Source organism: Gorilla gorilla, chromosome 5 (assembly GCF_029281585.2).
Source record: "Gorilla gorilla gorilla isolate KB3781 chromosome 5, NHGRI_mGorGor1-v2.1_pri, whole genome shotgun sequence".
Classification (NCBI taxonomy): Eukaryota; Metazoa; Chordata; class Mammalia; order Primates; family Hominidae; genus Gorilla; species Gorilla gorilla.
Window position 1 is genome coordinate 109,780,001 of NC_073229.2, and position 27,530 is coordinate 109,807,530.

At 41.9% G+C, this 27,530-nt stretch overlaps 1 protein-coding gene across 8 annotated transcripts in view; it reads right to left on the reverse strand.

The window, feature by feature from the left end:
* SYNCRIP (synaptotagmin binding cytoplasmic RNA interacting protein) overlaps positions 1 to 26,788 on the reverse strand; it is a 32,810-nt gene extending 6,022 nt beyond the window's left edge. For 2 of the 8 annotated variants that reach the window (XM_055391146.2, XM_055391145.2), the window contains exons 1-10: positions 26,412 to 26,719; positions 23,940 to 24,099; positions 23,094 to 23,212; positions 22,870 to 22,977; positions 19,906 to 20,019; positions 19,630 to 19,806; positions 6,627 to 6,762; positions 5,135 to 5,340; positions 1,923 to 2,072; positions 1,473 to 1,594 (exon numbers count right to left, since the gene is read on the reverse strand). In XM_055391146.2, coding sequence (XP_055247121.1) covers positions 1,473 to 1,594; positions 1,923 to 2,072; positions 5,135 to 5,340; positions 6,627 to 6,762; positions 19,630 to 19,806; positions 19,906 to 20,019; positions 22,870 to 22,977; positions 23,094 to 23,212; positions 23,940 to 24,087 — 1,280 coding nt within the window. In that variant the 5' untranslated portion in view covers positions 24,088 to 24,099; positions 26,412 to 26,719. Of the gene's footprint in view, positions 1 to 1,472; positions 1,595 to 1,922; positions 2,073 to 5,134; positions 5,341 to 6,626; positions 6,763 to 19,629; positions 19,807 to 19,905; positions 20,020 to 22,869; positions 22,978 to 23,093; positions 23,213 to 23,939; positions 24,100 to 25,444; positions 25,678 to 26,411 lie in introns of those variants that run through there. The other 6 variants (XM_019029213.4, XM_004044363.5, XM_004044364.4 and 3 more) reach the window with 4 other exon arrangements.
* Positions 26,789 to 27,530: the final 742 nt, after the last annotated feature.

The following is a 27,530-nucleotide window of genomic DNA, read 5'->3' on the forward strand; positions in this document are numbered from 1 at the left end:
TGCTCTAATCACATTATCTAATATAATCTCCTATACTTACATTCTACTTTAATAAATTAACCATATATCGTCTTCTGAAAGAAATATAAAGAAGTTATTTTACACTGTTTAGTATATCCAGGTGTTTGAAATATAGAGCATTAAAACTAACTCTTTTTGTAGTCTTCCTTCGTTTACACTATCATCAAACCTACAAAGTATATTTTCTTTGGTCCCAGAACAAGCATGGGTCACTTGGATAATCACAGTACAAGAGCTATTACATAATTTTGTCTGAGCCCATTTTAGAACTGAAGAAATTGAGGTTCAGAGCTTGCCAACTTGTCCAACTGGACAATTAACTGCAGAAACTAGAACTTGATCAATTCCCTGATTATGGAGTAACAGAAATATGTAGAAGCATCCTCTTCTTTTAAATTCCAAACAGGGCAATCAACAGAAAATTAACCTTGAATAGTACTGACAGTGATTATTGCTCTCACATTCAAGAACAATTACCCCTCTTCTAGGAAATCAATAACTAACTTTTTAGGAGCTAACTTCAATTCTTACCCAACTAAGTTTCCTTCAGTCTTAAGCAGATACCTATTTACAGATTCTCTAAAAAGGTCTCCCTAATTAGTATAACTCATTACACACCTACTTGTTTTCTTATTGCACTACTGTGTTATAATTTTAATACTCATTTCATTTTCAAAATCCATCCATCAAACATGAAATTTTTGGGGTGGCAACGGGCACTACTGGTGAAGAAACAGTCTATCATGAATAGAGATTTAGTATTTCCTATCTCTCAGAGAAAAAAACTCTCCACCCTTTAACAAAATATATTAAGATATTTGGACAGCTAATATTTAAGACATTTTCAGGAGAACATTCTGTAAAATACGTAGAAAATATGTGAGATAGGCCAGGCGTGGTGGCTCACAGCTGTAATCCCAGCACTTTGGGAGGCAGAGGTGGGCGGATCACCTGAGGTCAGGAGTTCGAGACCAACCTGGCCAACATGACGAAACCCCACCTCTACTAAAAAAAAAAAAAAAAACACAAAAATTACCAGGCATGGTGGCGCCTGTAACCCAGCTACTCAGAAGACTGAGGCAGGAGAATCTCTTGAACCCGGGAGGTGGAGGTTCCAGTGAGCCGAAAGAGTGCCACTGCACTCCAGCCTGAGTGACAAAGTGAGACTCTGTCACCCAATACAAAACAAAAGCTAGACAGATTTTTCATCTTGCCAATTTACCAAAATTCCAGTTATTTACAATTCTGATTATTTTCACAAATATGGTTCATAGTAAGAGTTCAATAAACACTTTCTTAGATCACTGGTGTTTCCCTATGACTCTCAAGCGTTCAAGTCTTCTTTAAAGAGATGTTATGCATTTAACAAGTCTGATCAACACCTGTTATTTTCCAATTAGTGTATCAATATTAAAATTTATACAATTTTTAAGTATACAAATTTCACTCACATTTGATTTTTTGCTGCTTGCCTCTGAGCTTTTCTTTCTTTCCTTTTCTGATCTGGTGGCTTGGCAAAAACAATTTCAATATTTTCTCCCTCCAAGTCTTTGCCATTCATTTCTTCCATAGCCTTAAAAAATTAGATAAGTCAATATAAAAATAGGACTTTCAGACAATTATGATTCATTTAAAGTTGGAATATCATTTATCATTAATGTGGGAAGGACAAGAGAAAGCCCCATGCAGGCAGTAAAATAATTTTATTTAAAGATGCAGATATTCAATTATTTTTCATTTTCACTTAGAAAACTGCCAAGGTCACTAAAACCAAAAGGTTTTAGTTTGAATGGATTCCATGGACTTCCAAAGTTTCCTCCAATTTGTAAAACTATTTTGAGATTCTAAAATGACTAAAGTTGTTAGACTGATTTAGATGCCTATAATTCCACCATATTTACCTTGACAGCACCATCTCGCTCATCAAAATGAATGAATGCATAATCTTTTAACTTCTTCACTCGTTCCAGTTTCCCAAACTGACTAAATGCCTTTTCTAAAATCTCTTCTGTTACAGTATTGGCAAGGTTGCGTACAAACAGCACTTTTACCTAGGGGGAAGAAAATACCCCCCTGTATTATTTCCAAAGAGTTCCATTTCTAAGATACCACCACTCCACCCTACAAAGTTAACTTAAATCACAATCCATTAGAAGAATGTCAGAATATTTAAAAAAAAAAAGTTTTCAACTCCTTGGGTAAATATCAAGGAGCAGAATTGCTGGACCATGTTGAAAAACCTGAAATAGATGCTTTGCCAAAAAAGATATACAGATGGCAAAGAATCTCATGAAGATGCTCAATATAATCTGTCATTCGGAAACCGCAAGTGGAAACTATTAGAATGGCCAAAATCCAACACACTATAAATGCAGGTAAGAATGTAGAGCAACAGAAACTCTCATTCATTGCTGATGGGAATGCAAAATGGTATAGCCCCTTTGAAAGACAGTTTGGCGATTTCTTACAAAACTAAACACACACTTCCATATGACCCCCTTATCCTCCTCCTCATTTACCCAGAGTTGAAAACTTACATGCACACAAAAACTTACAGAGATGTTAATAGCAGCTTTATTTGTAACTGCCAAAAATTTGCCAGACGCAGTGGCTCACACCTGTAATCCCAGCAATTTGGGAGGCTGAGGCGGGCAGATCACCTGAGGTCAGGAGCTCGAGACCAGCCTGGCCAACACAGTAACACCCCGTCTCTACAAAAATACAAAGATTAGCCGGGTGCAATGGTATGCAACTATGGTTCCAGCTACTCGGGAGGCTGAAGCATAAGAAATGGTTGAACCCAGAAGGCAGAGGTTGCAGTAAGCCGAGATTGTGCCACTGCACTCCATCCTGGGTAACACAACGAGACTCTGTCTCAAAAGAAAAACAAAAAAATTTCCAAGAATTGGAAGAAACCAAGATGCTCTTCATTGGGAGAATGGACAATTGTGGCACATACAGAAGGAATATTATAATTGATAGAAACTAGTTAAAAGCCACAAAATGACATAGAAGAACTTTAAATATGTATTACTAAGAGAAAGAAGCCAATGTGAAGGTTACATAATGTATGGTTCCAACTATGTAACATTCTGAGAAGGCAAAACTATGGAGACAGTGACTGCCAGTGGTTGAATGGGGAGGGATGACTAAGCACAGGACAGAGGATTTTTAGGGCAGTGAAACTATTCTGTATAATACTATGATGGAAACACGGTTATACATTTCTCCAAACCCAAAGAACATACATCTAGAGTGAGACCTCATGTAAACTATGGACTTTAGGTAATCAATCTACGTCCATCAATTTTAACAAATGTACTATTCCAGTGCAGGAATACTGGTAGTGAGGAAGGCTGTGCCTGTGTAGGGGGCAGAAGTCATATGGCAATTCTGTGCTTTCTGCTGTAAACCTAAAACTGCTCTAATGAAGTCAATGAAAAAGAAAATGTAGACTACAGGCTACATCAGTAATAATTACCAATTAGTAATTATTTTGCAATAAAAAAGATAATTTTTCCTAACAAAGTAAATACCATGCCCTCTAAGAGAGTTACTGAATGTTTAACACTTAACACGAGTGGCTAAAACTAATTAGGACCTGTTTTTGAAATCTTAAAGGGGGAAGGACTGTTCAAAATATTAGTAAGACGAACTGTTCTCTCAATCCTGAAAGTTTCTCAAAGTAAAATTACAAAATTTAACCTCTTCACTAACATTATCACTTCCTCCTAAAATAACTTGAATACCATCTGAATGTGTTAATCTAAAGTGCTAACCCAATGAGACTTTATAGGCCAGAGGAAAAAATGAATCCTATTTTCTGTTCTCTAAGACCACTTATCCTTCAATAATATTCATAGCTCCCTGGCAGTTCACATTACCCTCAATTTAACTCAATTAGTGGTGTCTGACACCTAACCTGTAAGTAATAAAGAGGGAATTCTTAAAAGACAAAGGATAACTGGGGCATGGTGGCTCATGCCTGTAATCCCAGCATTTTGGGAAGCAGGATTGCTTAAGGCTAAGAATTGTAAGACCGGCCTGGGCAGCACAGGGGGACTAACTCTGTCTCTACAAAATTTTTTAAAAAAATTAGCCAGGTGTGGTGGTACACACCTGTAGTTCTAGTTACTTGGGAGGCTGAAGTGAGAAGATCTCTTGAGCTTGGGGCTACAGTCAGCTATGATCATGCCCCTGAACTCTAGCCCTGGGCCACAGATCTAGACCCCGTCACTTAAAAAAAAAGAAAAAAAGAGAACAAAGGACAGAACAAATAACTGCAAATTACTGCACCAGTGTGTAATAAGGTGTTGACTCAAGGGATGTTTATTCTTATATAATGTCTCCACTGACTGCTGAAGTCAGGATACCTAATAATGGCTAAATGTAACTGCAAGCACCTCTGCTGGGGCCAGTATAATTTACTGTTTTTAGTAGTAAGACTTTTAACCCCAAAACCATGTAAACTAATGGTGCCATTCTCAAAAACTCAAATTGCTCTTAAAAAACACACAAAATGGAAGTCAACTGTCTACAGCATGTAGGCTACTTCATTATAAGATTGTGATGGCTATACAATTATGGCTAAGTATCCACGAATCAATTTCTATTTTCACTTTGCAGGCACATGGTATTTCCAGTGTGCACTGCCTAGTCCCGGTAGTAAAGAACATTTCTCCCAACTCTAAAAATATGGTTTTAAAAAAAATGTGTCCAGGGCCAGGCGCAATAGCCTCACGCCTGTAATCCCAGCACTTTGGGAGGCCGAGGTAGGTGGATCCTGAGGTCAGGAGTTCGAGACCAGTCTGAGCAACATGCTGAAACCCCACCTCTACTAAAAAAACACAAAAATTAGCCGTGTGGTGGCGGGAGCCTGTAATTCCAGCTACTTGGGAGGCAGGAGAATCACTTGAACCCGGGAGGCGGAGGTTGCAGTGAACCAAGATGGCACCATGGCACTCCAGCCTGGGAAACATGGGAAACAAGAGTGAGACTCTTGTCTCAAAAAATAAAAAAATGTATACTGTTCATTTTATGTCCCCCCCCCCCACACACCCGGCCCTTCTCCCATTAATCCCTCAAAAAATATTTTTAACTTGACTATCATTACCTTTGCCATAACCTCAGGATCAGGATCTTCTATAGGATCAGCCCATTCAACAGTTCCAACATTCCCCCAGACCTTGACTTTACCACTCATTAACCTACGCCTTGCCTGGGCAGCTGTTTTGTGATCTTCATATTCAAGAAAGCAAAAGCCTCTGTTTTTTTTCTTGTCATCCGGTTGGTGGTATAAAATGACGTCTGTAAGACCCTCTGCAAGTAAGCAACCATTCCAGGAAAATTAGATGAAATAACTAGCAAATACAAGTGGATCAAAGGATTTATCTAAGATACTACTTAAATATCAAAATGAAAAATCATCTCTTTCCTTCACTAGACATCTTTATAAAAGACTATCAAAAACTAGGTCCAGATTATTTTCCTAATCTGTTTCCAAGTTTTTCAACACAGAAATCTCCAGAAAAGAACATGTGCTCTTTTTAGAGGTAAGGACTACTTTTGCTTTCACTAATTAGATCAGAGAGGCAGATAAAAATTTTCATATAATTGTTGTAAGAAAATGGCAGTATAGATCAAATATGGCTATTTTTCTTATTATGCAAACACTAAAATTCTTTTTAATGGCACTTTTCTGGCCTTAGATATCAGTGGCTTTATTTCAAATAAAATAGAAGTTATAAGTACTGCATAAAAATTTCCAGTGTCCTGAAGGTTGATAACAGGCTGATAATTTGTTAGACACTGTTGGCAGACCAAAATATTTTCTAAAAGCAACCTGTCATTTAAGTTAAGACATTTTACAGTTCAAAAATTTTTTTTACCATGTTGACAATATATAAACTCTGTTCATGGGCCAGGCATGGTGGCTCACACCTGTAATCGCAACACTCTGGGAGGCCAAGGCAAGCAGATCACTTGAGGTCAGGAGTACAAGACCAGCCTGGCCAATATGGTGAAACCCCATCTCTACAAAAGACGCAAAAATTAGCCAGGTGTGGTGGTGCGCGCCTGTAATCCCAGCTACTCAGGAGGCTGAGGCAAGAGAATCGCTTGAATCTGGGAGGCAGAGGCTGTAGGGAGCCAAGATCACACCACCACACTCCAGCCTGGGCAACAAAGCAAGACTGTCTCCAAAAAAAAAAAAAACACTCTGCTATGGCAATACTTACTATTCCTGTAATTTCAAGAACATCAAATCATTATTCATACAATTCTACTAAGAACATCAACTAACACCTAGAGAAAGAACACACAAAGAAATACAATCTTCCAAAACATAGGAAGAACAATGATTTTGCAGAATGAATTCAAATCCTAGCTGTATTCCCTACTAACCTGTACAACGTTTGGCAAGTTATTTCCCAAATCCCTGAATGCCTGTTCTTCTCATCTGAAAAATGGGGTTACCTACACTTCAAAAGTTGTAGTGAGGATTCGATGCATCAATAAATGTATTTAGAACAATGCATGACGCACAGAAATATGCTATTATCTTCATTATTAAAAGCTGCACCTCATTCCAAATAAATCCAACTTACCTGTTACTTTGCTAAATTCTTCAAGAATCTGTTCCTTGGTTTTACTCTTAGGAATAGAGCCCACAAAAAGCCTATTGTTGGCAACTGAGATGCAGACACCGATGTGTTTTCCAGAACGAATTTCATGATTATTATACTGAAAGGGGAAAAAGTGCATCATGTTTTTAAATTACTTATACAACCAGAAGAGTTAATTATAAAAGATACATAAGAGCAAATCATCCTTTAAAAAGTAGTTTACCTTAATTCCCATACAAGGGAATTATGAGGAACAGATTATATTAACAAGACCCATTGGACAAGTTTATGAACCAATTTAATGCAAATAAAAGGTTATTAAATCCTCTACTTGATTAATTAGAAATCAGATCTGCAGCAGCTTAAATTCAAAAACTGCCAGTTCCTCAAAAACTTAACTTTTACTTAAGTTCATCCCATCAACCAGTTATTCTCATACAAGGAAAACTGATCCCAAGATCAGCAAGATCTCTGCCTTTCTGTTAACCAGCACCTAAATCTATTTTTCCATCTTCCCTTCCTCTTATCAAAAGTTGCAATAAGAAATTTCAGGCTTCAAATATTTAAGCCTAAAAAAACAGCTTTTATTTCTGAATCCAACTGTACTTTTTCCCCATTTCATTTTCATTATGCATATAACAAATTATGAAGGAGAAAGAAAAGTAGATTGGTCACGGCAAAAATATACAGAAACAACTTTAAAACTACAGTAAAAAGTAAATTGAATTTTCAAGTAACCATATCCCAGATTATCAGAAAGCAGAGGCAAAAAGCAATGTGTCAAAGTGACAAATCCACCAATTAGTATTATTTACAAACCCAAGTGCAAAAGTATCCAAGTAATCTAGAAAAGTGGATTATATGGGTTAGTTAAAACCACACCTCAAAATTTGTTACTAATAATGGCGGCAGCAGTGGCAATAATTATTGATTAATCCTCCCACACCTAACCTCAAAATCTATTCTACATGTGGAGCTACACAAACTAAAGAACCAACATCAATTTCCATACAACTTTATAGAACTACCTTACAGCAAAAGAAACCATTCTTCTATTATGCCCATTCTTGCTAGGTACAGCAGGTATAACAGAAGAAAACATGTAAGTCAGAAAGTTGAGTCCTCCCTGTCCCTTTCTCCATCTCCAGAAAATCAAAATTTAATACAGTTCAAATACCATACCTCCAGTTCAGAAAAATTTATTGCTTTCTACCCCACTATTCTGTACAGGCTATTCAAGTGTGTGGCCCTCCTGATCCCAGGTTTACTTCTATTTCTCTACATTTATGCCAGAGACACAACATTAAAAAAAGTAAAAAGATTACTCCTGCTACTTCTCCTCTCTCTCTCAAATACCTTTTTATATCAACTCTTAAACATGCAGGGTTTTTTTTTTTTTTTTTTGTCTTTTCTGAGACAGAGTCTTGCTCTGTCCCCCAGGCTGGAGTGCAGCAGTGGCACTATCTCGGCTCACTGCAACCTCCGCCTCCTGGGTTCAAGCAATTCTCCTCCCTCTACCTCCCGAGTAGCTGGGATTACAGGTGCCTGCCACCATGCCCGGCTATTTTTTGTATTTTTAGTAGAGACGGGGTTTCACCATGTTGGCCAGGCTGGTCTCGAACTCCTGATCTTGTGATCCACTCGCCTCGGCCTCCCAAAGTGCTGGGATTACAGGTGTGACCCACCATGCTGGGCCACATGCAATTTTTATACTCCTATGGCTCTGAAGAAATTGCCTTCCTTCCCTGAAACTTCTACCATACAAGCTCCTCTGGATACCTGTAAATTGAGTTCAACCACCCAATACTTCAATACATAAATCCTAAAAGGGTCAACAAAATACTCCTCCATGTTAACACAGACCAACAGTTCTCAACAGGAGTGATTTTGCCCCCCAGAAGTCATTTGACATTCTTGATTGTCACAACTTGGAAAGAAGTGGGGACTTGCTGCTGGTTATCTACTGGGTAGACAGAAGGATGCTGATAAACATCTTACAATTCAGAAGACAGCCTGTCACAAAGAATTATCTAGTCTAAAAGATCAGCAGTGCTGAGGTTAAAAACTCCTGCCATATACTTTGTTTTCTCATATAGCATTCCTGTCTTTCTCTTCTATCAGACTAATAATCTTTTAACAGCAGAAACATGTTACCTGAATGTAGCAGAGCTATGGCTGAATCCATCATTGCATAGAATTATGGACAAGTAGATTATAATGCCTTATTTTCAAGTAAAATTAAACTAAGAACACAATAAATTACTTTAAAATATGTACATTCCCTGGATTCTTATAATCTAGCATCAAGTAGCCAGCCTTAGCAACAAATCAGTGGTTTTCAAATTGGTCATGCAATCAGTAATTCTAGTAATTAACAAAAACAATTAAAATACCAGAAAAAGGTGGAAAGAAATACCAAGTGTGTAAAGGCAAAAACAGGAGTGATTTTGGGGGTGACATATTTTGGTATAATGAGGGGGGGAACTGGTATTTTCCAAATGTTCTAAAAACAGGAGCTATTAACTTTAAGAAAATACCTAATTCTAAGAAAACTTCTAACAAAAACTTGAATTCTTAGTTCTACCAGGAAAATACACCATTGAGAGGAACCAAAATCCTTATAAGAAATCTAGGAGGCAAAGGCAAGACAACAGAGAATGGAAACATTCCATCAAGGCAACAATAATCAAAGAAATATAGAGAAGACAGCTAATCTGTAACATAGGCAACACTTCCATTAACCATCAACATTAACAATGCTGCTTCAAATTATTAATGACTGTTTCCATTATTATCTACAGAAAGACCATTTTTTTTCCTTCTTACCCATCACTAGCCCTGATGCTAATCAAGTTAGCCAAGGCATGGTAGGTAGAAAGTACAAAGGATGGATGTGGTCTCTGAACAACATAAATAACACAAAGATTTAGCAGGATTTATAAAATAAACTGCTGATTCCTCCCTACCCACATTTTTTCAATTAAAAAACTTGGGCCAGGCGCAGTGGCTCATGCCTGTGCTCCTAGCATTTTGGGAGCTGAGGCGGGCAAATTGCCTAAGCTCAGGAGTTCGAGACCAGCCTGGGCAACACAGTGAAACTCCGTCTCTACTAAAACACAAAAGAAATTAGCCGGGAGTGGTGGCAGGCACCTGTAATCCCAGCTACTTGGGAGGCTGAGGCAGGAGAATCACTTGAAACTGGGCGGCAGGGGTTGCAGTGAGCCCTGATCGCGCCACTGCACTCCAGCCTGGGCAACAGAGCAAGACTCCATCTCTACAAAAAAAAAAAAAAAAACTTGGAACAATTGTATTACAGGTAACACAGAGAGTCAACTGGCTCTCCAATGAAAATAAGTCATTAAGCGAACAAAGTAAGGAGACTCTGGGTACAACTATAACAAAAGTAGTACCTAGAAATTAACATTTCTGGAAGCAACACCCCATCTACGGATTACGCATGCTTTTTCTGTATGTGTATTTGAATTGCTTAACCTTTCTTACACTAATGCCACTCTATCACCTAAAAAAAAACAAAAAAAAAACAAACAAAAAAAAACAAACAAAAAAAAACACTTATCCCAGCAAGATGGGTAACAGTGAGTTATATGGTGAATGGGGTAATACAAAAAACAAATGTGAATAAGAGATTCTAATTTAATACTAGTAAACCCTAACTCAAGAAGTGTATCAGGACACTACAGTGGCATAAAAAAACAAGCACACACACACAAAAAGTCTTATCTTTCCTACTCTAGAAAGGTTGGCCCTGAATCTTGTTAGTTGTAAAAATCTAGCCTTCAAGCTCAGTACCACAGTTGAGATGAACCAAATAGAAAATGAAGATTAATTATGATCATTAATCAATGTGAGGTTTCAGTTTTTAAGAACACCAAAACAGTAGTACAGTCTGGAACATTCCTGTCATCAAGTCTCAAAATTTTAAGTCACTTTTAAGTCCTTCCCTCATAGTCACCAAATTCCCAGAAATTCAGCTATGTCAAATTTGGAATCTGATCCAGAAGAGGCTGCTTAGTCCTAACTCTTCTCAGCAAAGCCACTACCTCCAAAGCCTTCCACATTGAAGATTTCTTTTTTCTTTTTTTTTTTTTTTTTGAGACCGAGTCTCACTCTGACACCCAGGATGGAGTGCAGTGACACGACTTCAGCTCACTGCAACCTCCACCTCCTGGTTTCAAGTGATTCTCCTGCCTCAGCCTCCCTAGTAGCTGGGACCACAGGCGTGTGCCACCACACCCGGCTAATTTTTGTATTTTTAGTAGAGACGGGGTTTCACCATGTTGGCCAGGCTGGTCTCGAACTCCTGGCCTCGGGTGATCCGCCCGCCTCAGCCTCCCAAAATGCTGGGATTACAGGCATGATCCACCGCACCTGGCCTAAAGATTTCTTAATTATAAAGACTTCTTTACAATGAGCCAAAATCTACTTCCTTAAATAAACCTATTTCTTTCCCCCAAATGACAGCATTTCATATACCTGGCACACAAGCACATGACTCAGTTGTTCTCTATGCTTGGCTAATCATTGCTTCCCTGATAATGGCAAACTAAAGTACCTCCAAGAAATACTGACAAGTGTCACTGAAAGAGTGACATTCTAACACAATACTGTAAACGCAGACTGAAACAGGAGTCTAGAATAAACTGGAGCTTACTACTAATTTTCCACTTCTAGACACCATACCACTCTTACATATTGTCTGTGTTACCCTAGGTTATTTGGCAACCACACATTACTGACACCACAGCTTGTTAAACTAGTGTAAATACTTAACTTTAGTCAATTCCATCTTGATAGATATAAACTTTCTTTCTCAGGCTATCAAAAGTTTTTCAGAGACTGACCGTCATCCAAGGCATTTATCACTGCATGGAGATTCAAGTTACCAAACGTATCATGAACAGTCCAACTACACTTTCAATTCTTGATAAAAACTAGAATACAACCTACAGCATACCACTATGGCCTTTCATTTCTCTTTCCAAAATCTCCGAACTTTCTCCTTTCTATTGCTGCCACCCTCCTCCTGGCCTTTGTTGTCTTTATTCAAATCATCTTCATTATTCAGCCACTTACAACATGCCACCCACATCAGGGCTCAAAAAGGGGGTGGGGGGTGCTATGCAGCTTAGCCCAGTATGAACTAACGCCTGGCACTGACTTTATTACAAGTTTTATTTCCACAAAACACTGCTTCAACTAGATTCACCTTTTTTCTTCACTGTGCTGCTCAAACCTCTTTATTGCAAAGCCTTCTCCGACAACCCTAATCCAGTCTCCCTTCATCCTTCCTTTACGCTTTGCACCACTGGATTCCACTGTAACAGTAGTCTTTCATGTTCTATAAACTCTCTAAGAACCTGTATATCTGAAGTAAAAGTTTTCATGCTAAACACACTATTTGCTAAATTATTATTAAAATATCTCTGAACCTACCTTGTCAACCACATTCATCAAAATAGCTGTACATGAGGCCGAAGCAAATGGATCACTGAAGGTTTGGAGTTTGAGACCAGCCTGGTCAACAACCTAAAAATACCAAAAAAAAAAAAAAAAAAAAAAAAAAAGGGCTGGGTGCGGTGGCTCATGCCTGTAATCCCAGCATTTTGGGAGGCCGAGGTGGGCGGATCACAAGGTCAGGAATTTGAGACCAGCCTGGCCAATATGGTGAAACCCCATCTCTACTAAAAACACAAAAATTAGCCGGGCGTGGTGGTGCTCACCTGCAGTCCCAGCTACTCGGGAGGCTGAGGCAGAAGAATTGCTTGAACCTGGGAGGCGGAGGCTGCAGTGAGCCGAGATCATGCCACTGCACTCCAGCCTGGGCAACAAGGTGAGATTCATATCAAAACAAAATTAGCCGGGCATGGTGGTGGGCTCCTGTAGTCCCAGCTACTCCGGAGGCTGAAGCAGGAGAATCTCTTGAACCCGGGAGACAGAGGTTGCAGTGAGCTGAGATAGCGCCACTGTGCTCCAGCCTCGTGGAGAGTGAGGATTTGTCTCAAAAAAAAAAAAGCTGTATACACATCATGACAGTATACACAACAATTTGGTGACTAAAACCATCAGAACCATCAGAGCTATTAAAATAACTTGTGGGCCGGGCACAGTGGCTCACACCTGTAATCCCAGCACTCTGGGAGGCTGAGACAGGCGGATCACGAGGTCAGGAGATAGAGACCATCCTGGCTAACACGGTGAAACCCCGTCTCTACTAAAAATACAAAAAAATTAGCCGGGTGTGGTGGCAGGCGCCTGTAGTCCCAGCTACTCGGAGGCTGAGTGAGGAGAATGGCGTGAACCCAGGAGGTGGAGCTTGCAATGAGCCGAGATCGTGCACTGCACTCCAGCCTGGGCAACAGAGCGAGACTCCATCTCAAAAACAAACAAAAAAAAAAAACCTTGTAACATGCAAACAGATTTCATCTATTCCAATGCTTGTACACAGACATTATTAGCATTTCATCAGGATATTTCCGTTATTTAAGATTGTCATGGAATTGCAGCATCACTAGCCTTGGGCTCCAATTTCAGCAACATACCACACAAATACATAAACACACCTGCCTGCCCTTCTTCATGGTCTTTAAATCAACATGTCTATTTCCAAACAACCCCTAGGTAGGTAAGGGAAGAAAGCATCATCACCTATTAATTTACCTTAATCACAGGGCAGCAAGTAGCACAGAATTGTAAATGGAGGCTATTAAAGCAGCAAATGGTCCATGAGTTACATAAGAGTATTAGAGAGCACTGGTCAGCTAGTCAGGTTATTTATCCAACACCTACTACATAATGGGGCACAGTTCTAAATGTTAGGGAGAAAGGAAAAATATACACATATTCTAATGGGAAAAGACATGTAAATAACTTACAAAGTCAAAAAATAATTACAAGCTCATCCAAGCAAAATCTATTTTATCATTCTTAGAATACTGTCATGGGGGCAACTGGGTGGTAAGGTGCTCAATGTCACCCTACCTGAAAAGAAAGCATCAGTCATAAATGGGCTGCTTTCAACCCCTACGAAAGCAGAACAGCAGAAGGCAGCCTTAAAATGATAATGGCCATGGCTTGGCTAGGCACGGTGGCTCACGCCTGTAATCCCAGTACTTTGGGAGGCTGAGGCAGGCAAATCACTTGAGCTCAGGAGTTCAAGACCAGCCTGGCCAACATGGCAAAACGCCATCTCTACTAAAAATACAAAAATCAGCCAGGCGTGGTGGCACACACCTGTAATCCCAGCTACTCAGTGGCTGAGGCAGAACTGCTTGAACCCGGGAGGCAGAGGGTGCAGTGAGCTGTGATCGCACCACTGCCCTCCAGCCTGGGTGACAAAGCATGACTGTGTCTCAAAAAAAAAAAAAAAAAAAGGCCATGGCTTAAAGAAGGCGAAGCATGGCTAAAAGGGTAATTAAAACGAAGAGTGGGGAAAGAGGTAAGAAGGAACTTGTCTGGATAGGGCCTTGTTTGTAAGTCATTTTTCGGCATAGGAATGCTGTGATCTAACTGATGTTGCCAAATATAAAGGGCAACAGAAGGCAGTGAGACTAGCTAACTTTCTTCAGTAGTCTGAATGGTACAAATGGTACCTTAGACTAACTAGGGTAGTAGCAGCGAAGAAGATAAAAAGTGTCAGATGCCAAAATATTTTGGCAACAGATAGGACCTACTTCCTTAACTCTTTTAACACTACCTAAACCACTACATAATTTAAAGTTATCAGGCTACCTGGCGACGTAACTTGTACAGTTGGCTTAAATTGTTATGTCTAACAATAGGGACCTCAGCTAAAGAAACCTGGCATCAAACTAGGGCTGGGATGTTAAGCTGTATGGCCTCAGGCAAGTCTATTTCTTTCTACTACCTGGCAGAAAGGGTTGTTGAGGCTGAATTTAAAGGTAATAACGTAGCATCTACCAAAGCTCCTGTCCCTTAACAAGCACTCAAGTAGTAGCTATTAATCACCTTTTCACAAGTTTAGATCATGCTTCCCTAACTAGATTATCATCATTTACAAATGGATTTTTTTCATTCCCCAAAATGAAGGTAGATGTTGGCTAGAATCAGGGTCATTTAAGAAACTTGAAGTTGCTTTTAATTAACTTCATGCCTCTTCAACTGTTAACATCAATTAACCCATTTTTATAAGTCCACATACAAATATAAAGTCTACAGTACTATTTAACCTAGAGAAACTATTCATTGCTGTATCAGTATTAAAAGACAATGCCAAATACCTAAAACTATTTCAACCTAAGGTATTCCTCCAGACACTCAAAAGAGAAACAGAGGTGCTTCAATCTTGTCTGATCTATAAATAATGCAAAGGAGGCACGAGGCACTTTCCCAACATTTAGTTATATATAACTAGAATGACACTTCAATTGAAAATTCACTTTGGATAGAACTGTAACAAGTAGAATCTCAAAATGTAACACAGTAGAGATAGTTTCCAAAGTATGCGCCCTTGAGGAACATACTTAGGAAAGGGGTATTCATGTCCGCAAATGAATACAAAGTGGCAAAAAAAATCCAAAAAAACTTGAGATTTGTATTTTCTCTAGAATGTTTCAATTACTTCACTTTCTCTAAAATCTAGTTCTTTGTTGTGCTAAAGCAAATCCACCAGATCCTACCCACAGTAAAGCATCCTTTTAAAAAAAAGCAAACAATGGCCAGGCACAGTGGCTCATGCCTGTAATCCCAGCAATTTGGGAAGCCAAGGCAGTAAGACTGCTTGAGGCCAAGAGTTCAAGACTAGCCTGGACAACATAGTGAGACACCACCTCTAAAAGTTTAAAAATTAGCCTAGCAAGGTGGTGCCCTCATAGTCCTAGCTGCTGAGGAAGCTGAGGCAGGAGGATCACGTAAGCCCAGGAGTTCAAGGTTAGTGAGCTTTGATCATGACGCTGCACTCCAGCAAGGGCAACAGAGTGACACCCTGTCTCCAAAAATAGTAATAATAATTAAAACCGTTTACTTAAGGCCGGGTGCAGTGGCTCACACCTGTAATCCCAGCACTTTGGGAAGCCAAGGCGGGTGGATCACAAGGTCAGGAGATCGAGACCATCCTGGCTAACACGATGAAACCCTGTCTCTACTAAAAAACTACAAAAAAAATTAGCTGGGTGTGGTGGTGGATGCCTGTAGTACCAGCTACTCAGGAGGCTGAGGCAGGAGAATGGCATGAACTCGGGAAGCGGAGCTTGCAGTGAGCCAAGATCGCGCCACTGCACTCCAGCCTAGGCAACAGAGTGAGACTCCGTCTCAAAAACAAATAAATAAATAAATAAAATAAACAATTTACTTAAAAGTAGGCTGGGTGTGGTGGCTCACACCTGTACCCCCAGCACTGGGAAGCCGAGGCCGAGACTGGGGTCAGGAGTTTGAGACCAGCCTGGCCAACATGGTGAAACCCCATCTCTACTAAAAATACAAAAATCAGTAGGGCATGGTGGCGTGCACCTGTAATCCCAGCTACTCAGGGGGCTGAAGCAGAAGAATCACTTGAACCCAGAAGGCAGAGGTTGCAGTAAGTTGAGATCACACCACTGCACTCCAGCCCGGGCAACAGAGGGAGACTCCGTTTCAAAAAAACTTACTAAAAAGTCAAAAAAAGCAAATGATATGACCAATATATCCTAGTGGCTGTATACCAATACCTACCGTTGGAAATTTTTTTTTTTCCCCTTTTTGGTTTTTTGAGACAGGGTCTCTGTTGCCCAGGCTGGAGTGCAGTGGCATGATCACAGGTCATTGCAGCCTTGACCTCCTGGGACCACAGGTGCACGCCACCATGCCTGGCTAATCTGTTACTTTTTGGTACAGATGGGGTCCATGTTTCCCAGTCTGGTTTCAATCAATCCTTGCACCTCAGCCTACCAAAGTGCTGGGACTACAGGTGTGAGCAACCACACCCTTCCAAAAGTATCTTTTAAAAGACAACAAAATGCAAAGTCTCCTATTAATTAGGTAGTACAAAATAATTATGCCCCCAGAAAAGGATTCAAATCACGACAGAGAAACCCAGAAAGAAATGTAGAAAGTTTTACGACAAGGGTTAATTCCTACGCCAATTAAAAAGAATGCTTATCTATAGAAGTTTCTCCATTATGTTTAAAAACTATATTAATAAGACTATATTCTAAGCAACCTACAGCAATGCAATTTTAGAATTTAATGTATTTATTAAACAAGGCAATTGTACAAATGGAAACATTTCCTAGTGTCTACTGGCACTCAAAATCACTGTGTTACTAATGGATTATAAACCATCTTCCTCTAATGATGTATCTTTACTGTAAAGTTTCTGGAAAACATCTATAAATAAGTTATAGTGGTCACCTACCATAATTGGTATATTTTGACGGCAAGAATTAAGTAACCTACGATGTCAGTTTAATGATTCTTTTTCATAATGTTAAAAAATGGATGACACCACTAGCTAAATTCTGCAGTGGTCCCTCAGCACATACGGGGGACTGGTTCCAGGAACCCACACCAAAATCCATGAAAGCTCAACTCTCTTAAATAGCATAGTGTTTGCACGTAACCTACGAACATTCTCTCATACACTGGTATATTTTTTTTATTGGGTTTTTTGGGAGTATCTTCAATCCTCAGCTAGCTGAAACTGTGAATGCAGGACCCACAGTACAGAGAGCCCACTGTATTAGCTTTCTGTAGTTATGATACCTCATTGCTTACTGTATCATTCTGCATTTTCACTTACTGCTACTTTATTGCTACTTGGCAAAAATATTCTACTCTTTTATAGGAGATTAAAGGATTTTGGGACAGGCAAGGTGGCTCATGCCAGTAATCCTTGCACTTTGGGAAGCCGAGGTAGGAGGACTGCTTGAGACCATGAGTTCAAGACCAACCTGCCAGGCACAGTGGCTCATGCCTGTCATCCCAGCACTTTGGGAGGCCAAGGCGGGCAGATTACTTGAGGTCCGGAGTTCAAGACCGGCCTGGCCAACATAACCCCATCTCTACCAAATATACAAAAATTAGTCAGGTGTGGTGGTACGTGCCTATTATCCCAGCTACTCGGGTGGCTGAGGCAGGAGAATTGCTTGAGCCCAGGAGGCAGAGGTTACAGTGAGCCAAGATCATACCCACCACACTCCAGCGTGGGTGACAGAGACTTTGTCTCAAAAAACAAATCATAGAAACAAACTAAAGGATTTCTAAGGTACCTCTTTCTAGAGCTCTAAAATGCCCCTCCCCTCAAATTGAACTGCTGAAACTAAAATTTTGACAACTCAAAGGTTACCAGTAAATCTGAATTCCCTCTAAAACACGAAGCACTCTTTTATGAAGGGAAAAATCAGACATGATTTGAAAGTATCTAAATTCTCAAATTCTCTTTGTAAAGGCTTATATTCTTTCAAGTAGCATACTTTTGTACTGTTTAACTTCCATCATACTCAATTACGCAAACCAGTGGGAAGTATTCACGCAATAGAGAAAAGGAAGACTTGGCCGGGTGCTGTGGCACACGTCTGCAATCCCAGCACTTTGCGGGGCTGAGGCAGGCATATCTTCTGAGGTCAAGAGTTCATGACCAGCCTGGCCAACATGGTGAAACCCTGTCTCTACTAAAAATACAAAATTTAGCCAGGTGTGGTGATGAATGCCTGTAATCCCAGCTACCGGAGAGGCTGAGGCAGGAGAATCGCTTGAACCTGGGAGGCGGAGGTTGCAGTGAGCCAAGATCGCACCATTGCACTCCTGCTGTCTAGGTGACAGAGTGAGACTCTATCTCCCAAAAAAAAAAAAAAAAAAAAGAAAAGGAAGACTTATGAGTTTTATTTTTCTCTTTAAGGCTTACTTAAAGTGATAAACCTCATGGTAAAGGAAGGGGTAAAAGGAGGGAGGGAGGGAAAAAAAAATGAGTCTGAAGATTTTAAGTTTGTCTGGAATTACCCACAGGATACGTAAGCCAGATAAAGCAAATTTAACAAACATGGCATAGTGAGCTATCTTGTACAAAAGTTCTCCCCAGTTGTATTGTTTGATACATTCTATGGGTTTAAATTAGCCCCCAGCTCTTCAACTATAAAATGCAGAAACCACTTCTGTCACAGAACTTAATAAAACTAGTTTAAAGGACTTACATAAACTATAATTTAAAATATTAAAATTTCTTTCTAGCCAGGCGTGGTGGCTCATGTCTATAATCCCAGGACTTTGGGAGGCCGAAGCGAGTGGATCACCGGAGGTCAGGAGTTCAAGACCAGCCTGGCCAACATGGCGAAACCCCATCTCTACTAAAAATATAAAAATTAGCTGGGCGTGGTGGCAGGCGCCTATAATCCCAGCTACTCGGGAGGCTGAGGCAGGAGAATCACTTGAACCTGAGGGGTGGAGGTTGCAGTGAGCCGAAATCATGCCACTTCAGCCTGGGCAAAAGAGAGAAACTCGGTCTCAAAAAAAAAAAATAAAGAAAAAAGAAAAATTTCCTCTTTAAAAAAATTGGAAAAATTACCAGGTCCTTACCTAACATCTGGTATTTTTAAATCAAATATTGCCACTCACCATAAAATCTTTTGTTTCATCAACTAGAAATGTATCACAATGTCTTTTGTGAATTATTTTAGAAAAAGAGATGGCTCAGGTATGGCCAGGAAGTATGAGAGCCCTTAACCACAGTTACTTTTCTTAAATCTTTTCACATTCCTATAAATTTAAAGAAACCCACAAAAAACATCACTAAGCCAGATCTTTATAAGAACCAATTGCTAGGAATTCTACCATGCCGCCTTTTAAGATGCTGAATCCTATCAACTATACATGCAAAGAATAACACTACAATGCTTGCACAGTGATGTGGGGAAAAAAAACCTGCCTAAATCAGTACTTCAAAAAATGTTTGGTAAACTCTTAGGCACAGTAAGAAAAAAACTTGATATTAAAGACAGTGAACGTGAAAACTGAAGGGGAAAAAAGGACAACTTACCAGTTTAACAGCCTCCTGAGCTGCTTCTTTTGTACAAAAAGTGACAAACGCATAACCTCTATTGAGACCAGTGAGTGGATCCATCATTAGACGAAGATCCCATATAGGTCCAGCTTTCTCAAATAATGGAACAAGTTCATCCTCAAATAGATCTCTTGGGATCTTTCCCACAAATATCTGTAAATTAAATATTAAGTAAAAACCATGGAGAATTCCTTTAGGAAACCAGATACCTGTGCTTTTACTACAAAAGGTACAAGTTTTTAGTTGCTTTACCTCAGTGCCAACAGAAGGCTGCTGACCTGAATAAACGGAATCTGGAGGTGGTCCTCCATACTTCCTCTGTCCAGTGGTCACATCAAGTGTGTAGCCTGTTCTTTCCAAGAGTGCCTTGAAAAGTTCAAACGTCATTAATACATTTAATTCACTAGACCACACCCTTATATTTAGCAATTAACATCCATCTTGCTCAAATCCTTCCAATTATCTTGGTATGTTCCCTTATAAACAGGTTTGTGATGTCTGTTTTAAAATTTCCCCTTAAATGTGTACTTGTTATACTCCTAAATTATTATCAGAATTCCAGGGTCCTGTTCAAATTACTTTCTAGTCTCCACTTAATTATTGAATAGTGTGCTTAATGGACAACAAAAAGTTAAGATCAATCCATCAGCAACTTTCAAGACAGGATGTATTACTATGTTAATACCATCTTAAAAAATGATTGTACCTAATTTGGTTGAGTATCTTTCAAATCTGGATCTCTTACCCAATAAATTCCCTATAAACCCCACTCCTAGGTACATACTGCCATTCTGGGCATTGTGCCAACCTCAGAAGAAATTACACTTCCCATACCAAGTCTAGAAACTTGGGAGCTACAGGGAAAAAAAATCTCCTATTATTATTTGACATTTATGTGCCATATTTCATGGGATAGCGTGGGTCCTTCGGAAAAAAGTAACAGCCAAAACGACTTTTAAAAACTTTATGAAACTGCAACAATGTTACATAACCTCTACATTTTAACTCCCAAAAAGTAACTGTTAAAATATACACAACTCATATTTACTCAGAGCATTAGGTGTTTATTCCTTATTCTAGGCAAAGTATAGAAAGAAGTATAGGCTGGGCGCGGTGGCTCACGCCTGTAATCCCAGCACTTTGGGAGGCCGAGGCGGGTGGATCAGGACATCAGGAGCTCAAGACCAGCCTGGCCAAGATGGTGAAACCCTATCTCTACTAAAAATACAAAAAATTAGCCAGGCGTGGTGGCACGCGCCTGTAATCCCAGCTACTCAGGAGGCTGAGGCAGAGAACTGCTTAAACCTGGAGGGGCGGAGGTTGCAGTGAGCCGAGATCGCACCACTGCACTCCAGCCTGGATGACAGAGCAAGACCCCATCTCAAAAAGAAAAAAAAAAAAGGTACACTCCTCCATTATCTGAAGGAAAAAGTCAAGAATTATTCCCCTTTTCCACTGTCTCAACCACAAAGCACAAAAGTGGTTTTCTAAACAAAACCAATTTTATTAGCTAGGACATTCTGAAATAAAAACAGACTGATCCTAGCTATCTGACAAAATTTATCAAAATGCATAATCTAGGGTCACCTCAGTCTCTGAAAATTACTGGACAGATTTTTAACATTTTCTACTCAAAGGACACTAACTGTTCATGAAAAATACTGTAATCAATAAAAACATTCATAAACTTGCTCACATCTATAACATAAACTAAATGAGTAATAGCTCATCTTTCCATTTTCTCACATGTAATCCCTATGCTATAAACGAATTTTTTAACCTTAATAGTTAAGACCCAAATAACACTTTTCGTCAATCCATAAAAACAAAAAGGAAAAACTTATTCCCTCTGTCAAACTTCCTCTAAAAATGTCTCTATGCCTTTTTACCACAACTTAGGTCTCATTAAAAATGTAAGCGGCCAGGCGTGGTGGCTCACACCTGTAATCTCAGGACTTTGGGAGGCCAAGGCGGGTGGGTCACGAGGTCAAGAGATTGAGACCATCCTGGTCAACATGGTGAAACCTCACCTCTGCTAAAAATACAAAAATCAGCTGGGCCTGGTGGCGCCCACCAGTAGTCCCAGCTACTCAGGAAGCTGAGGCAGGAGAATTGCTCGAACCCGCGACGTGGAGGTTGCAGTGAGCCAAGATCACGCCACTGCACTCCAGCCTGGGTGACAGAATAAGACTCTGTCTCCCAAAAAAAAAAAAAAAAAAAAAAAAAATTAAGCCACCCCCTTGCAAAAAAAACTGAAAGCTGAAAGTCACAAACTAAATTTAAAAGTTTAAAAACTTTAGTTCTAGCTCACAAATGCAGACTTAATTACAACTGAATTACAATGGAGACAACTATACGCCACTTTTATGGAAAAACTAGATTTACAGATCAAACTCAATTCACTCACAGCTAGATCTCTGAAAGCCTCCAATTCATGGTTGTCTTAAACAGCTAACTCCATATACCAACCTTTTCCATACTCTAGGCTTTCCCTGTTTCCACACCATTACAACAATGCTCAAGGCCTATACCCTTAACCGATTTTCTTAAACCATACGCTTGGCTCAAGAGCACTGGCACACTACAAAGCACACCAGGTTAAAAAGTAATACGATCACATTGTCTATAAATTACAAAACTCACCAATATAAACATCAAAACTGAGCTGAATTTGAAGCCATTCACCATGATTTTAAACCCAAAAAAAAAAGCCTTCTCCTCCTAGCCTCAGTTTCTCATCTACATACCCACACTAAACAATCTTATTGTTAAAGCTGCTTTGAGAAATAGTCTAATAATCCATAGCGATGGAAGTGGAGGGCAGCAGGGTTAACATTCTAAATTCACTGGGGTTTGAGACTCCTAAAAAAAAAACAGTTGCCAAATGTACATTCTCCATCAGTATTTCAACTGTCAATAAGCTGGCTTTGCAGCTTTTCAAAAAATATCCTAGACGTATCATGGGTGTATTTCTTTATACTAGGACTACCAATAGAACAGATTTAAACATCAGTAGCTGGATAACATGATAAACTTCACAGCAAATTGCTTTAGAAACAAATAGTTTTAAAAAACTTAAAAAAAAAAGGAATTAGGAAAGATTGATGAATTATCTCAACATCTAACATACATCCATTTCATACCCAAGGAATATTTACCAAAATTAGGAAACAGTTAAAATGACTTTAAAACTAAAGGGAGTATAGAAAGACATACCTTAATTTTTGCCTCATCTGGTCCTTTACTAGAATCTGCTACTTTGGTCCCTTGTTTTTCTCTCTGCCTATAAGTCTTCATGACTCCACATAAAAAGGCACTTTTGTTCTGCAAAAAAAGTTCCATTAATATTTAACAATAACCATATCTAAGTCTAATAAAATTTAGCAGATAGTATCAAAACTACTCAAATTTTTTAATTTTCACATTGACATTAACATTACCTGAACATGAGAGAGATCACTGTCTTTAAACTGTTGAAGAACTGCCAATGCACCGTCTTCATTGAATTCTTTTAAAGCTTCAATAGCTCTTTCATCTAAATCACTATGTGCAACTAGCCCTGGAAAAAATAAAAGTTATCAGCTTTTAATATTTTTAGAAAATATTTTTTTAGAGAAGACTATGTTGGCAATACAGGTACATGTGTGCCTTTACAATTCTTCTACTCCCCTTATCTATACCTGAAAAAAAAAAACACACACACTTCAGCCACTCTGAACTGAATCCTGAACTAAATATGCCCTACCAACCACACTCACAATAATGAGCTAACTTCTTTTATATCTTTTATCTCCAAAATCTGATAACTCTGAACACTACTGTATTTTTACAGTATAGACTTATGAATCCTAGAATCAACCAACAAAGTACCAAGCATGACAACTGAACCTCTACTCAATTTCAAATACCACCAGAAAAAGTTAACAGCCGCACCAGACAGACAAGAAAACAAGTCTACAGTTACCAAGTTATTTAAGAAGAATCCTACTATAAAAATACCCAAAAAAGTCACATGGCCTGTTCCCAACATTTAGCAGCTGTTGCTACTATCATATACTTATCCATCAAGCCAGCATGCAAGCCAGCCTTTAGCTCCTAACCTTCTCTTCTTCCCTCCCTCTATACATCTTAACCTCTACTTCAAACTTAAATTAACCAACTATCACAACAAGCAAAACTCCAGTTCCCACACTTATTGGAAACCACAAAAAGTTGCTATTTTAGCTCAAAGCCAGAAATCCAATAGAAAAATTTCATAATGTAATTTTGCAAGTGTTAGTTCTTACCTGCAACGTAAATTTCATCTAGTTTTTCAGCAACTTTCTGTGGTAAACCAGCATCAAGCAATGTCTGAAAATTTTCTGAATGGATAACTGCAGAAGTAGTATCCATGGGCTCTTCAGTACCATTTCCATTAACATGTTCTGTAGCCATGTTTCCAGAGATCTGTTCAAACGCAATAAGCAAAATTAAACTAGGATCTTCAAAAAGAATACAAGACAATATGAGAGCCCCATCTTTACTTTCTCTACCATTTACTACACCAGCTAGCCTGTGCCTCCCTTTAAAAAAGCCTTACAGTCACTATCGCCTGACAAGCCAGATTTGGAGCACAGGGCACAGAAGGACCGATTCACCATATTCTTCCTCAGCACCACCCCTGACTCACCTGCTAACACTCCCTAGGAAAAACCATATTACAAATAGAGCCCAATCAGCACGGGTACGAGCCAGCGTGCCACATGCAGCTGTGCCCGTTCGGAAAATGAGGTGTGTGTGGAGAAAGCAAAACTGGGCTCCTCTCTCTCAAAGATAAACCCCCCAAGTGCGCGCTTTTCCCGCCTGCCGCTTATAGATCGGTAACAACAGCCAGCGAAGAACAAAGCGCTCATACAAACCACCTTCCCACCACCCAATTTCTCCACCCTTTAACCCCGCACCCCAAAGCCCGCCCCTGACTCCGCACCTAGAGCGGCAGTCTCACCACTGCGGCCGCCAGGAGCCCATTAGAAACACGTGCTCTGCGCCTTCCAATGTCCTACAACTTCCTTCAACGGAAACCCAACGAATCCCAAACCAAGACGACCATCACTGGTTCCCAACATCAACCCGAAGCCGCGGTCGGAGCCCCCAGAAAGCTGCAGCAGCACAATCTCTCCCATTAACACCGAGGCACCGGCGGCGCCAGGCCACAGGCTCTCCCCGCCCCCCAGCGCCGCCGTCTCCGCCGTGACACATGGCTCTCCGCCCCTGGCGCTCCCAGGGCGCCGACGACCCCCGGCCGCCCGCCCGGCCGAGACGTGACCCGTGGCGCGCTGTGCAGGTCCCCACCCCTTACCCTTCCGTGCCGTGACTGCGACGCCGGCCCGGCAACCCAGCAGCGTGAGGGCGTTCAGCGAACAGCTCAACGCCCGCGGGACCGTGAGCACCGCCCAAGCTCGCCGCACGGCTGCAGGACAAGACCCACTCCTCTCCGCCCACTCCCGCGCCGCGGCGACCGCCACGACAGCACCAACTCTGAAGCCGCTCGCGGTCCGTGCGGGCCACGGGACCGTGGAGGCGCCTCCTCCCAAAGCGCCGCAGACAAAGCCCGAACGGCAGCAGCACATGGAAAGGAGGAAGTGGCGGCACGGGCCGCGGCCTACTCCCAGGCAGCCCCAGTCAACGTGCTCTTCTCCCCATTGGAATCCATTTTCCAGAAAAGCCGGTTTCTACCCGCGCCACCCTCCCCCAGCTCACTCCACAATGTCATGGAGCTCCCCTCCCAGACCCAGGTTCTGGCGGTCGTTACCTCCCCGTTGGGCTGAGGCGGAGAAATCCTGTCCGATGGTATCGGGTTGCGGGAAACGCGTGCTCGCTGCTCCCTGTGTCCGGCGCGAGTGGAGCTGTTGTAAAATGGCGGCCGAAGCTCACGCCGCTGGCAGCAAACCCGATCCAGTTCCACTCGCCTCCGAGCGCGCTCCCGGTGCGCGCGCGCGCCCCCGCGTGACCCCCCCCCCTTCCCTTCCCTTCCCTCCCCTCCCTCGCGCGTCCGCTTCACTCACTCACTCCCTCAGCCCCTGCCCTCCTCCAGCTCCTCCTTCTCCCCCTACCACCACCACCACTACTAGCCTCTGTCCGCCTTCTCTCGGCCTTTCTTATTCCCGCCCCCCGCTCCTTTACCCCACTGCTCCCACTCCCCTCTGCGGTCGCTCAGGCACGAGTGGCCGTCTTTCCCCTTCTGGCTCGCACGCTCCCTCACTCCCTCCCTCGCTCGCTCGCTCGCTCGCTCGCACTCTCGGCCCCGTCCCCCAGTCCCTGCCGAGTCGGCTCCTCTCTTTCTCTCTCCCGCGCTGACGTGACAACGTAGCCTACGCCTCGGGACGCGCGCCCGCGGGCTCCGCCCCCACGCCGCGCCGCTTTCCCCGCTCCTCACCCCTTGGGTTGGGGGTGGGGGAGGCACAAGACCCCGCCCTTCCGCTCCGGCGGTGGCGGCGGAGGGGCCGAGACTGAATGAAAGGCCCGCCCCCTCCCCTCCCGACACTCCCCCTCCCTCTCCCCTCCAGGCGGGGCGGGCCTGCTCAGCGTGTCCCACTCGTTTTCCTTTGTCAGGAGACTGGCATCTCCCCACCCCGCCCCACCCCACCCCCTCCCCGCGACACCACGCGCACGCCACCCCCACCGAGCTCCCGCCCGCCCCATCCCTGCCCGGTCCGGGGCTGGCGGGGCAGAGTGCTGTGGGCGCTGAGTGCGACTGCCGCTTCCCGGAGGGCACCCACCGGTCTGTGCGCGCCCGGCCCCCGCCCCCGGCTCCGCGGCCGCGTAGCCGTTCCGGGCGGTGTCCACGCCGCTGCCACCGCCCCGCGCTCTCCTCCTCGGGAAGCTGCAGGCGCACGTGTCCCCCGGGGCGGGGCGAGGCAGACAATGGGGCCGCGGGGGAGGGGAGCGGCGCGGAGACCCGCGGACCTTTGGTCCGCCGGACCGGCGGTACTCGAGTGCGAGAGTCGCCTTTGGAGACTCGATCTCCCCAGCTGGGCAGTGGGCCCTCCTCGCAGCCGCGCGGCTCCGCTTTCACGGGAACCTTCGGCGAAGGGAGGGGCGCCCCAGGCTTGGACGCGGAAACCCCGGCTGCTTTTGAAGGGGGAACGGGGCTGGCTCCAGTGGAGCGAGGAGCGGCTCTCGCCTTGGGATGACACGAAAGCCAGATTTGGAAGAGAAACCGCCCGGTGGTGAAGGGTTGTGCAATACTCCGTTTCAGTCCCTGGCCTTTTAAGCAGTTAAGGGCTTCCTCCTGGCACAGTTTGAGCAACTTGAAACAGCACAAAGCTGCGTGGTTAGAACAACTTTGAGAAAAATGTCTCTGTTTCTTTTAAAAAACCTTGGCAACTAAATCTTATGTGAAATGACATTTCCTTTGTAATCGTTTACTAGGTACAAGAAAGACAAGACAAAGGCATTTGAATTACAGACGCTATATGGATACTAATTTTATCCAGGGCAGCTGTAGTGAAAAATAGAAACAATGTCCTTTTGATTAAAAAGCTTATTTTTAAGAGCTTACTGGTTCCCCAGATAAGCTCTGTGCTATGATAACGAATCAGTGGTTTGAGGAAAAGTTAGATAAGCACTCTTCAAAGTGCACAAGCACATAAAATGCTAGATTATTTTCATGGCTACTTGGATCAGATATGAAGTATGTTTTAGCCAAAGCACCACATAGCCAACCTGTTTAGTAAGGATTTGAGATCTCCACCACCCCAGATTCCTTACTATCAAACATATGTGGTATTCAGCTGCTTCAGCCATAGGGATTTTTGTTCACAATGCAGAGGTCGTGGTTAATGATATACATGAAAAACAAAATGTTTAATAGAAAACTATGAAAATAAGAGTCATAC